Source organism: Engystomops pustulosus, chromosome 7 (genome assembly GCF_040894005.1).
Source record: "Engystomops pustulosus chromosome 7, aEngPut4.maternal, whole genome shotgun sequence".
NCBI lineage: Eukaryota > Metazoa > Chordata > Amphibia > Anura > Leptodactylidae > Engystomops > Engystomops pustulosus.
In genome coordinates, this window is record NC_092417.1 from 78,145,920 (window position 1) to 78,157,939 (window position 12,020).

Here is a 12,020-nt window from a genome sequence, read left to right on the forward strand (position 1 = left end):
TCTATTTTATCTAGCGGTGGTACATAGTGTCCATGCCCCCTACTGTATCTACGTTAATTTGTATAGACTAGTAAAATGGATTAATGAACATTGAAATAAATTTTTGACTCTAATTAAAGAGAAACCAGTAATTTTCCACAGCCATAGTAGAATTTAATTTTTTTTTTTTTTTTTACACAGGAGACTTGTTTACCAGAAACGCAGACAGCTTGACCTGTAGGGTGCGGTCACACACTGCACTTGCAGTGCTAGCGCTCCAAGCGCAGTGGGCCATGGCTCGTCCCAATCTAGTTAGCTTTTCCAGGGAAATGCATGTGATTGTTTACAGATTGCATGCGTTTCAATGCAAATATGTTCGGTCCGAGGCACACTATGCTTGTAATCACAACGCTAGCACAGCATGTGACCGTACCCTTAGAATGACAGTGTCTGGAAACTACTTTAGAACCTTTCTACCATAGAATATTATGGGGACTCAATGTAAGTCTACGGGAAAGTGCTTTTTCATCGTTTGTGCTGATATAGAAGGTACATAAAGAGAACTGTCCCTAGTGTCTTGCAGATAGTTTTATCTACCAAACTAGGTTCCCTGCCAGTCTACCTAAACAACCAAAAGAAGAAGCGGAGACAGGAATACTCTGCCATTGACCCTTGACTCCTAGCCTGTGACCAGGGCACCAGGCCTTTCCTCAGCGTAGAACCCTTCTTCTGCTGGGGTGAGATTGGAGAAGTCAGCCCTACGATTTTCTTGTATTGCCTTGTACCTGGATTTCTTCATTAATAAGGTAACTGTTGACTGCATCCCTGGAGAGCAACAACGTGTGGTGACACCTTGACGACCTTGATGCCTAGCAGACCCCACATAGCTTTGGGGCCACCACTAACCCAAGCACTGCACTTGTAAAGCATATCATCTGTCTCTGAAACAGAAGGGATGACAGCTGAGAATGGTGTGTGAGGGAGTTACAGAATACATTTTTATTTACAATTCACGTAAAAAACTAAACCACAAATATGACAGTGACAACCAGAAGTACTGCCCGCTCCTACAATCACACAGGATAAATAAGTTGCGAAGTTCCCCTAAGTGTCTATTAACGCCAGGTATTGGGGTAGCGGTGTCCTCTTTTACACAATGTTCAAGACCCCAAAACCTGAAATTCCAAACACATGTTCCCAGTCCTGTATCATTCAAATTTATCCAGATTGGGGCTGTGGGGCAGGAATCTTCCTCTTTGTTGCTTTTACGAGAGACTGCTGCAGCACCGGGTATAGCCGCTGGCAGCCCTCCATGCACATCCGCACAGCTGCCACCGAGGTGTCACCTTCCCATTCACCGCTGCACAGTAGACCAGAGACCTGCAGAACACAGAGACACATTAGTTACACCTCTTACTGCTTTCCACAGCAGATCACATGCACCCCCAATGCCTATACTCTGTCATACCATTCCTGCCCTCTGGACAAGATGTCACTGGGGCCGTGTAACAGCAGCCATCCCAACAGCCAGGATTACTGCTCTTTAGAAAGTTCTACTCTAATGGACACTCATTTACTCATTGTATGGGGGCAGAGCTCTAGAGTCCACCACAGAGCCTTGTTTATCGGACTGTATAGACTGTAGTAGATTGTAGCAATGTTATGCTGGGTTCACATCACGTTTTTTGCATCCGTTTAAAAATTTACAAAAAGATTAATTCTTTGTCTAACTTTTACTTTTTTGGTGTACAAGTTGTATCCGTCGCATATGTTAGCATCAGCTTTTACACTTTTTTTTTTTTTTTAAAGTATTTATTTTTGCAATTTTTGAAAATTTTTTTAACAATTACAATAAACAAAACCAAAGAACAAGATTGTCTGGTACATACTTTCTTCCCCACAATGCATAATGATTGAATAACATCCGTGGTAACGAACAGGATCTTATTGCGTTCCAATATTGACTAAGGGATATAGCGCAATGAATGACAGCAGATAATGTAGCCAGACGTCTTGTTACGACAAAAATAACTGTTGACATATAGACAGTCAGTCACCCACACACACACACATACCAGCACGCTCAGTCTCCTTCATCGTGGAGAGGAGTATATACCACATGTGATTATAAGGCTGTATGGGGAGTCGCGCACCATCTGGACCAGATGCGATGAAACTTCTGGGGACACTTCCTGTTGGTATACAGGGACCGGTAGTGGGGAATGACACTGTTAAGTAGTATCCATCTTTTTAATGGAGGGGGCCTTCCAAGTCATCACCACCACTTTTTGGGCGTAGTATAAGACAAACCTAAAGAAAATTTTATCGTAGTGGCCATTGACAACTTAATTTATGATGCCGAGGAGACACACAGAGGGAGACAGTAAGCGTGGGAAATCAAAGTGTAAATTTAGGAACTCCAGCACTTCGGACCAGAAGACAAGAACCCTAGGGCAGGACCAGACACAATGCAGGAAGGATCCGACTTCAGCCTGACAGCGAAAGCAAAGGTCATTAGGCATTGCTCCCATGCGGAATAGTCTAGCAGGGGTGAAGTATACTCGATGGAGGAATTTAGATTGGATCAGGAAGTCCCTCGCGCTCACAACAGATGTGAAGTAGGACAGTTCGACCTCCCTCCAGTCATCATCTGACAGGTCAGGGATATCCTGTCTCCAGCGTTCACAGGCTCTATCAAACGGTCTGGACTTTTGCTCTTGTAGGAGAGCATAGCACTGAGTGAGTGGCTTAGGGAGGTCCGGGGTACTCATCAGAGTCTCTAGTTTGGAGAATTTCACTGTCAGGCTGAAGGAGCCGAATTGGGCTTTGAATGCGTGTCGCAGTTGCGTGTAGTGGAAGCTAGCCGTATCGGGTACAGTATGTCTCTCCCTTATCACGTTAAAGCTGAGTAATTCTGCTTCCGGGGATAAGAGCTGACCTACAAATTTCACCCCCGCCGCCCCCCACATTGTCCAGCCTGGGAGGGAGAGGAAGTGAGAGAGCTACGGATTGAGCCACAATGGAGTCCTAGGCGAGAGAGGGGGAGAGCTGCTCGGCTGTACCAGGGATTGTGCCCTACGCCAGCACACCGCTACCGTACGTAGGGGAAGTGGGGTATCAGATGGGGACTTATACCTGTACAGCAGGTTTGTAAGGGCCTCGTAGGAACCTACAGGGCACCAGCCAGTGCAGTAGCTGCATTACCCATGTCTATATCTATTCACCACTGGGCATATACTAGCTGGGAAGCCAGGTAATAAAGATACAGATCCGGGGCAGCCAGTCCACCCCTAGACTTGGGAGCTTGAAGCAGCGCTAAACTGAAGCGCGGGGCACCACTCTGCCAGTAGAAGGATCTGAGAATGCCGTCTATGCGTTTAAATAGGCTCTTAGGAAGCAGTATAGGACAGGCATGGAAAAGGTATAGAAATTTGGGGAGGAAGATCATTTTGAATATGTTAATGCGCCTGTATAGGGACAAGGGGAGATTGGACCAGGCTTTTAAGCGCGATTCCGTTGCATTTATCAGGGGTGTAATGTTTAATTCCGTATATGCCTGGACCTTGCGTGACACCTGGACTCCCAGATATTTAAAAGTGGACACTACCTGAACTGGGACAGGGAGGGAGTGTACCCCTGCATCTAATAAGGGAAAAAGGGCCGATTTATCCCAGTTAACCCGGAGACCCGAGAACCCCCCATAGCGTTCTATCAGGGACAGAAGGGATTCCAGAGAGGGGCCCACATCCCCAAGGTATACAAGTGTATCATCAGCATAGAGAGATACCTTTTCAATGATAGAACCTCTAGTAATGCCCTTAATGCTATCAGAGTGACGGATCGCCACAGCAAGGGGCTCAATGGCGAGTGCAAAGAGGAGGGGAGATAGTGGGCAGCCCTGCCTAGTGCCCCAGGCCATAGGGAGAATGGATGAGATATTAAGATTGGTCCTTACCCTAGCCTTAGGGTCGTTATACAATAACCTAACCAGTGCTGTGAAGCGAGGGCCAATGCCCAGCCTAGGCAAGAGGGTCCACAAATAGGGCCACTCCACAGAATCAAATGCCTTACAATTGTCTAAGGATAATATAAACCCAGGGTCTGAAGACCTCTCTGCCTCTGCTATGTTCAGGTGTAGTCTTTGTATATTTATGTCAGTTCCCCTCCCAGGCATAAAGCCTGTCTGGTCCGGGTGAACCAAGGATAATATTACTGTGTTAAGCCTTGTAGCCAGAATTTTTGCTAGTATTTTAACATCCGAATTTAGGAGGGAAATTGGACGGTACGAGTCAGGAAGTAGCGGGTCCTTACCAGGCTTGGGAAGAACTACAATAAGGGCCTCTCGCATGGAGTCAGGAAGGGAACCGCTGTCAAGCGCATCGGAGTACAGGCTAAGGAGAAGGGGGACCAGAGTCTCACAGTTATCCCTATACCACTCCCCTCCCAGCCCATCAAGTCCAGGTGTCTTACCGGGGGGTAACGATTGGATGGCCAGTTCCACCTCCTCCGCCGAGAGCGGGGCATCAAGCTCCGATGACTGTGCCTGTGTGAGCCTCCATAGTGGAAGACTGTCAAGGAATCTGGAAATCTCGACGGAAGAGGCGGACAATCTGGAGCTGTAAAGAGAAGAGTAGAATTCGTGAAAAACCATGTTTATGGCCTGGGGTTCTGTGATCAAGGCTCCGCTACTGTTAAGGATAGAGGGAACGGAAGCACAAGGACGTTCAGCCTGCGAGAGATATGCAAGCAGCTTCCCATTTTTATCTCCGAATTCAAAGATGGACGCTTCCCTGGCCAGCAGGCGCTTGCTGGTGCGCTCCTTCACTACAGCTAGATGGTTCCTCTGCGCCTGAGCCCAAGTCTTTTTGCTCCCCGGAGTAGGTTTCTCTAGGTAATCCTTTTCTGCAGTCACCAGTGCGGCGGTCAGCCTCTCCTCTTGCGCATTTAGTGACTTCCTATGGCCAGCTACCCCCGACATGAATGCTCCCCGCACCGAGGACTTGTACGAGTCCCAGACTAGAAGAGGATCAGGATGGGTTGAATGTACATCCCAGAACTCGCTGTGCGCTGCCCTAACAGTACTCTGGACCGCTGGGGATAGGAGCCAGGCCGGGTGTAGGCGCCATAAGCGGGAGTCGCTGGGGGGGCCTATAAGGAGACTGATGAGCAAGGTGGAGTGGTCTGACGCACTGCGCGGGTAATAGGATACTTGATCAACGTGCTGCAACATGTCAGGGGAGACAAAGGCCAGATCGATCCGAGAGAAGCTCTTGTGCACAGAGGAATAGAATAAGTATTCTCTCTCTTGAGGGTGCTTACTACGCCAAACATCGGCGAGGTCTAGAGAAGTGAGCCACTCATTCAGACGGACCGAGCCTGTGTCTAGGCCGCTTGTGCGATCCAGGGAGGGATTAGGGACTGCATTGAAGTCTCCAATGCAAAGGACCGGACTAGGAGGCATAGAAGCAAGTTTACTGGAGATTAGGTGCAGCACAGCTGGATCAAAGGGAGGGGGGACATAAATAGACGCTATAGTAAAGGTAAAGCCCCACAAGGCACAATGTATGACTATGTACCAGCCAAAGTGGTCCGGCGCAACCTGTATGACCTCTATGGGAAGCGCTTTGGATATGAGTATGGATACTCCCCTGGCGTAGACAGAGTAGGAGAAATGATAACCTCGAGCCACCCAGGCCCGCTTCAGAGACAGGACCTTCTGACCCGTAAGGTGTGTCTCTTGGATACATACAATATGGGGGGCCTGACGCTTAATGACATCTAACATCAGAGCCCTCTTGAATTTGGAGTTAAGTCCCCTCACATTCCAACTCATTACCTTAAGTGAAGACATATTAGCGGAAGGGAAAGGGGTGTGGGGAAGGAAAGGGGTGTGGGGAAGGAGACGTGAGCAACCAAGCATTCATCCTTTCATACCACAGAGACATAGACAGACAGACAACAGTGAGCATAACAAATATAACAGAACTGTACTAACAATCCCAAGAATACAAACCCCCTGCTAGCACCCTAACAGCAGTAGTGTAGACCTATGCCCAATAACAATCAAAGAGTAGAACAGTGGTCCCTAACTTAAGACAAACCTACACCATTTGTCCCGGGACCCCCAACCCTCAGAGTATATATGAACAGAACAGGAGGTATTTAGGCAGCCATATTTAAAGAGAGCAAAGAAGGGGATAGGGGAAGGGTAATATGTAGGGGGAGTGGTAGGAGGATAGGGGAGGGGGGGAAGAGAATAAGTGCCGTGTGTGGCGCACAGGCCAGGTTGACCAAAAGAGATAGCACATCAGTTATGGGGTACAATATACTAGGCGCGAGCCCCAATGTAAGGCAATATTAATAAATAAAAAAAAAACAAAATTAGAACAGTGATTTAGAACCCCTAGGCATCAATTCAGGACTAAGTCCAGCATTGTCATAGCTAATCAGATAAAAGGATATATGAGTCCAGTCACTCAGGAGGTGCGGGCCTTCCAGCGGGAGCCCGTAGAGCTGCATCAGCCCAGTGAAGTGCTTCGGTTGGGCAGGTGAAGAATCGAGTCTTCTGACCGTCCACAATTCGGAGCTTGGAAGGGTACATCATGGAGTATTTATACCCCTTGTCACGGAGACGGGCACGGACCTCAGTGAATTGTGCGCGCTGTTTCCTGACCGATGCAGAGAAATCAGGGTAGAAGGACACTCTGCTGTTAGCATAGAGAATTTCTCCCTTGATACGGACCGCCCTGAGGATAGAGTCCCTGTCCCTAAAGTGCAGCAGCCGGGCCAGGAAGGGTCTTGGATTGCCCCCTGGGGGGCCAGGGCGGGATGGCACACGATGGGCCCTTTCCACTGTGAAGAACGGGGAGAAGGTATCTGCAGGAAGCATATTTTTGAGCCAATTTTCAAAAAAGGATACAGGGTCTGACCCCTCCACTTTTTCGGGGAGGCCGACCACTCTGACGTTGTTCCGTCGCAGGCGGTTTTCGAGGTCATCAGCTCTGTCGATGGATGCAGACATTTGGCGCTGAAGCTCTCTGATCTGTGTTGGCATAGGCCTCTGGACATCCTCCACCTCAGATATTCTGCGCTCAGTTTCTGTAATTCGCTCTTTAGCTTTGTGGACATCATGCCTTAACAAAACAAAATCCTGTCGCAGCTCATCCACTTTGGTGACCAGTTTGGATTGGCACCCGTTTATGGCCGCCAGCACCTCTGCAAATTTGTGATCCAACTCCGTGGCCGCGTCAGGCGGATCAGCACCCTCTTCATAGCTTACAAGCTGCGGCGGGCTCTGGGAGCCTTCAAAGAGGGAGGGAGAGGAGTTTGGGGACCCCTGAGGAGAGCAGGGCTGTGTGCGGGAGAATCTCCCCAACTTTTTGGCAGCGTTTGACTGTATCTGTGCAAGAACGGCTTGGGATGTGGAGCATTCCTGCCCCGGACGCTGCTTTGTGCAATTTAGCCGTCCTCCTCCGGTTACCCATGGCGTCTGGGCAGAGAGGGCCAGTGATAAACAATCGAGGAGCCTAGCGTCCAGTAATTAGCAGAAATAGAGTCAGGGCCCACGTGGGAAATTGCAGCGGCACTGCAAGGGTTAATATAAAACAAAACCCAGGAGCAGGGGATCACTGGGAGTATGGTGGGCTGCACAGCTTGGGGTCCCCAGGTGAGAGGAGGGCAGCAGCAGGGGAATTACTTCCCTACCTTACTCCTGGCTGCAGTCCGGCAAGGGAGAGGTTAACCCTGCGCGCCTAGGTCTCAGGCAGCGCAGGGGAGTCCAGGAAGATGGCGCCTCCGGCAGGATGCAGGGCTGGCTGGAGCGCTGCCGCGATCCTCTGACAGAGTGGGTCAGCGGCACAGTATGATGATCGGAGGGGGGTTTCCCTCCCCCGGTATTCCATACCGTATCACTATGCAGCCGCGATGTCGGGCGGCTATGGTCCCGCCGCCGCGCGGGACACGTGGGAGGCCGCAGGAGCTGGAGTGCGGGGGGACCGCACGGAGCCGGTGACCGCTGCGATACCGCCACCGGGGAACAGGCTGGAGGGGGTACAGGTGGAGGATGGCTGCCTAGAAAGGGTGATAGGGTGCCGGGTCCCGGGAGCTCCGCGGCCCACTTCCTCCTAGGTCGGCATCAGGCCCCGCCCCCCAGCTTTTACACTTTAAGAAAGTGGGGGGTATAAGCCTATACGCTTTTTAAGGGGTTTTCCCACAAAGGAAAGTTAGGCACAGCGCTCACTGATCGTCACTCCGTCAGATTAAAGGCGCAGACGGCCGCGCATGACCTTTCTGCTCCATTAATCTCTAAGGAGCCGATGGAGAACGGTGAGCCTCTCCGACGGACCCCTTGTTTTTGCCATCTGCGGAGTTCTCAGTACCGAGACCAAGATGGAGAGTTTACCAAGGTTGATTACCAAGATGGAAAGTTTTAAAATCCAAACCTGGGCATGAAAATAGATGTGAAAGATTGATGCATATTTCATCCATAAATGGTAGAACCATAACCAAAACAACGTGAAAAACGGCGCAGCACACATTTTTCTCAAAAAGGTCTCATTCGTCGTGTTCATAGACATGAAGGGATACACCGTAGCACACATTTAGATCCCTTTTTTCCAGTGTGTAAATAAGATGTGAGCCAAGCCTTAGGGTGCATTCACACCATGTTAGTTACCATACGTTGTAAGCACACATCAGACATGTCCTTACAAGGTATAGCACAGACAAATCCCACAGAATGCTTAGACAGTGCAATACGTGGCCTGGGGACCCTCACCTCACCCCCCCCCCCCCCCCCACCAATGTAGGATCATGTGTGTACATCACCAGCCACTGGCGACATACAGGGTGTTCCCCACCAGGTTCTCCTTCCTGCTGAGACACATCCACTCCCCATAGTCTTCCATTGCCTCCGCTAAGCGCATACATCACTCAGACAGAGGCTGCAGGATGTAGTTTGCTGCATCTTTCCATCCTGCATTTTATGGCGGACAGAATATTTAGTGGCCGAACAGAAGCAACAACTATGGCTCATCTGCCACTATTTGTCAATGTATGCACCAAGAGTCAGGTGCACAAAGAACACAAAAAGCGTGGTGTGAACCCAGCCTTAGTTGTGAGCTTCAGCATGTGCAGGGATTACCTGGTTGAGAGCAGGCAGCAGGCTGAGGTACATAGTGGCTCCAGCCTCCTCCTCGGAGTCGTCCGGGTCCAGCCGTAGCTCCTCGCCCTCCGCTCCCCGGCTCAGGCCCGCGCCCACCACCAGGTCGTACATCTCTACTCCCGCGTCCGCCAGCGCTAGAGAGGCGCAGGACACGGCTGCGGGTAACGCGGAGCCCCGGTCCTCCAGCACTAGCGCCCACACCGCCAGCTCCGCCCGGGGGTAGCGCTCCAGCCGCAGCGAGGCTTCCAGGCTTTCCTGCAGCAGGAGACCGGCCTGGCGGGAAGAGGCGGCAGACGAAGACCAGGCCCCTGCTCGGGAGAACGGAGCCCAGCGGAGATCACACAGGAGACGGCCGCGTCTCTCCCCGCCCGCGCCGCCCCACTCACGGGGCCCAGACACCGCGCACAGCACTTTGGTGCCGCCAGCTTCAATGTAAGCCGAGCCCGCCGCATGGCTGAGGAGCCCGGCCCGCACAAACACCGCCCGAGGCTCCCCGGCTCCACGACCTGTTCTCCCCACCGGCAGCTGTGCAGGCACGGCATATAACAGCGGACTCTGAGACTCCTCCGGGCCCCGCACACGGCGGCTGTCACCCGGCATGACTGCTTCTAGCTACACGTGTGCAGGCCACGCCCCTCACAACCAGCGAGAGGGAGGTACAGAGCGGCCCGGATACCAACAAGACGACTACTGACAATCAGCCAGGAAGTGAGACCACGGAGATCATCTGTCCCGATTATAGTTACTACTAGAGCTTCCGCCAGCCTCTGTGCCCTCCCCAGCGGAGTAACACGGCGTGTGCAGGTATATGGGGCGCATATGCGGGCCCCCATTGAATGTAGTCCAGACAGGGAACAGCAATTGCTACACACAGCCTCCCTATAACAATATAGTCCCCTATAATAACTATCTATATATACCCATAATATACTATTAATATAGTATAATATACTATATATACCCATAATAATTATATACAGCCCTAGGGAAAAAGAAATAATAAAATTGTACTCGCTTTCAGTCATTCCACCGATGTGCACCAACCTCCTTCAGTTCCCTCACTTGTGGATATCGGAGGTGTACCAAGATGGCAGCACCCTGCCATTGCGGTGCTGTAACATTACACGATGCGCATCTCCTGCCTATGGGACGCCGTCTTTATACAGTATTCCTCCAATCATCTATGGCAGAGCCAGGGAACCGCCTGAATCGCCTACATTTGGTAGGTATCCCCCCCTATAATCCAGCCCTGGTCCCACGGCCGGCTGTTTGCCTCCCGTGAGTCATTATCGGTTGAGCTCCACTGAGGTGCCGATGTCAGGGGGCTCATGTAGGGGGCTGTGAAATCCCCAGCCCTGTGAATAAGCCCATAGAAGTGAATGAAGATGTGTGCTACCTCTAGAAAATATGGCTAGAACATTTAACATGCCTTCTGGGGGTCTTTACCCCCACGATCGCCCCCCCCCCCCCCCCCCCGCACCGTTTTCGGGGGGGGGGGGGGGGGGGCGATCACCGTTTTGGCTCCTCTGGGGTCCGATCGGGACCCCAGAGAAGCCTGGAGGGTTTATCTTTAAGATGGCGTCTGTGACGTCATCTTAAAGGCAAAGTGTCAGCCTATGCATCTGCATAGGCTGGCACTGATAATACCCTGCAATACATTAGTATTGCAGAGTATTATCAAGAACAAGCAATCAGATGATTGCTTGTTCATATCCCATGGTGGATCATGTAAAAAATGTACAAAATAATGTTTTTCAATAAAAAATTACTTTATAAATCACTAAAAATGCCCATAAGCCCCAAAACATATAAAGAGACATATAACGCTCAAAAAAGTCAAAATCATAACACAAACCCCACATATATAGTATCACCGCGTCCGTAACAATCCATAGAATAAAACTAAATAACTATTGAACCCATATGATAAACGCCGTAAAAAAATCCATCAAAAACCCGCCAAAAATTATGATTTTTACCTATTATATCCCACTAAAAATGCAATAAAAAGTGATCAACAAAACATATGTACTCCAGAATGATATTGTTGCAAAGAACAACATGTCCCGCAAAAAACAAGCCATCAACCAGCTCTGTAGCCAAAAACGTAACAATGTTATGCCACTTGGAAGACAGCGATGCAAAAATGATAGTTTTTTTTCCCCACATTAGGGTTTTATTTGGCAAATTTAGTAAAACATAAGAAAAAATATTCATGTCTGGTATCCCCGTAATCGTATCGACCCATAGAATAAAGATAACAGGATTATTAGGATATACGGTGAACACGAAAAAAAAAAAAAAAGTAAAAAATCCAGTACAGAATTGATGCTTTTCTACTCATGACCTCAAAAAAAGTTCCAAAATTTTCAACAATAGGTGATACCAACCCCAAAATGGTAACACTGGAAAAAGCATCTCGTCCCGCAAAAAAAACGCCGTCACATGGCCCAAATAACGGAAAAGCGAAAATTTTATAGCCTTCAAAAGGGGGCAACCAGAAAACTAAAATCCTGGCAGCTGCAGGGTGCTCCTTCCCTTGTGCGCCTCGCTGTGCCCCCATAACACAAGTAACGGCCACGTGTGGGGGGGGGGGGGGTCGCTGCACTCAGGAGAAATTGTAGAACAAATTTTATGGTGGGTTTTCTCTTTTTATCTTTTGGAAATGTGTAAATTTTAGGGCTAAATGAACGTATAACCGACAAAAATTTGACCATTCTAAATTTCACCGCCATTTTGATTCAATTACTATGAAGATCTCAAGGGGTTAACAATCTTTGTAAATGCTGTTTCTGATAGTTTGAGGGGTGCAGATTTGAAAATGGGTTGGTTATATAGGGGGTTTTGTTGCCAAATATGTAAAATTTGATTTCAAACA

The 12,020-nt window shown here is 49.5% G+C and overlaps 1 protein-coding gene across 1 annotated transcript; it reads right to left on the reverse strand.

The window, feature by feature from the left end:
* Positions 1 to 953: 953 nt before the first annotated feature.
* Positions 954 to 9,868, reverse strand: EXOSC6 (exosome component 6). The gene is made up of 2 exons (XM_072116997.1): positions 9,122 to 9,868; positions 954 to 1,359 (listed from the first exon to the last, which is right to left on the reverse strand). Exons 1-2 carry the CDS (start codon positions 9,740 to 9,742, stop codon positions 1,198 to 1,200), a joined length of 783 nt encoding a protein of 260 aa, XP_071973098.1. The 5' UTR covers positions 9,743 to 9,868; the 3' UTR covers positions 954 to 1,197.
* Positions 9,869 to 12,020: the final 2,152 nt, after the last annotated feature.

Coding starts and splice junctions, on each gene's coding strand:
- EXOSC6 (XM_072116997.1), bottom strand. CDS start 9,742: ATGCCGGGTGACAGCCGCCGTGTGCGGGGCCCGGAGGAGTCTCAGAGT. Junction 1,360..9,121: donor TGCTGCCTGCTCTCAACCAG/GTAATCCCTGCA, acceptor TGTGTTCTGCAG/GTCTCTGGTCTACTGTGCAG.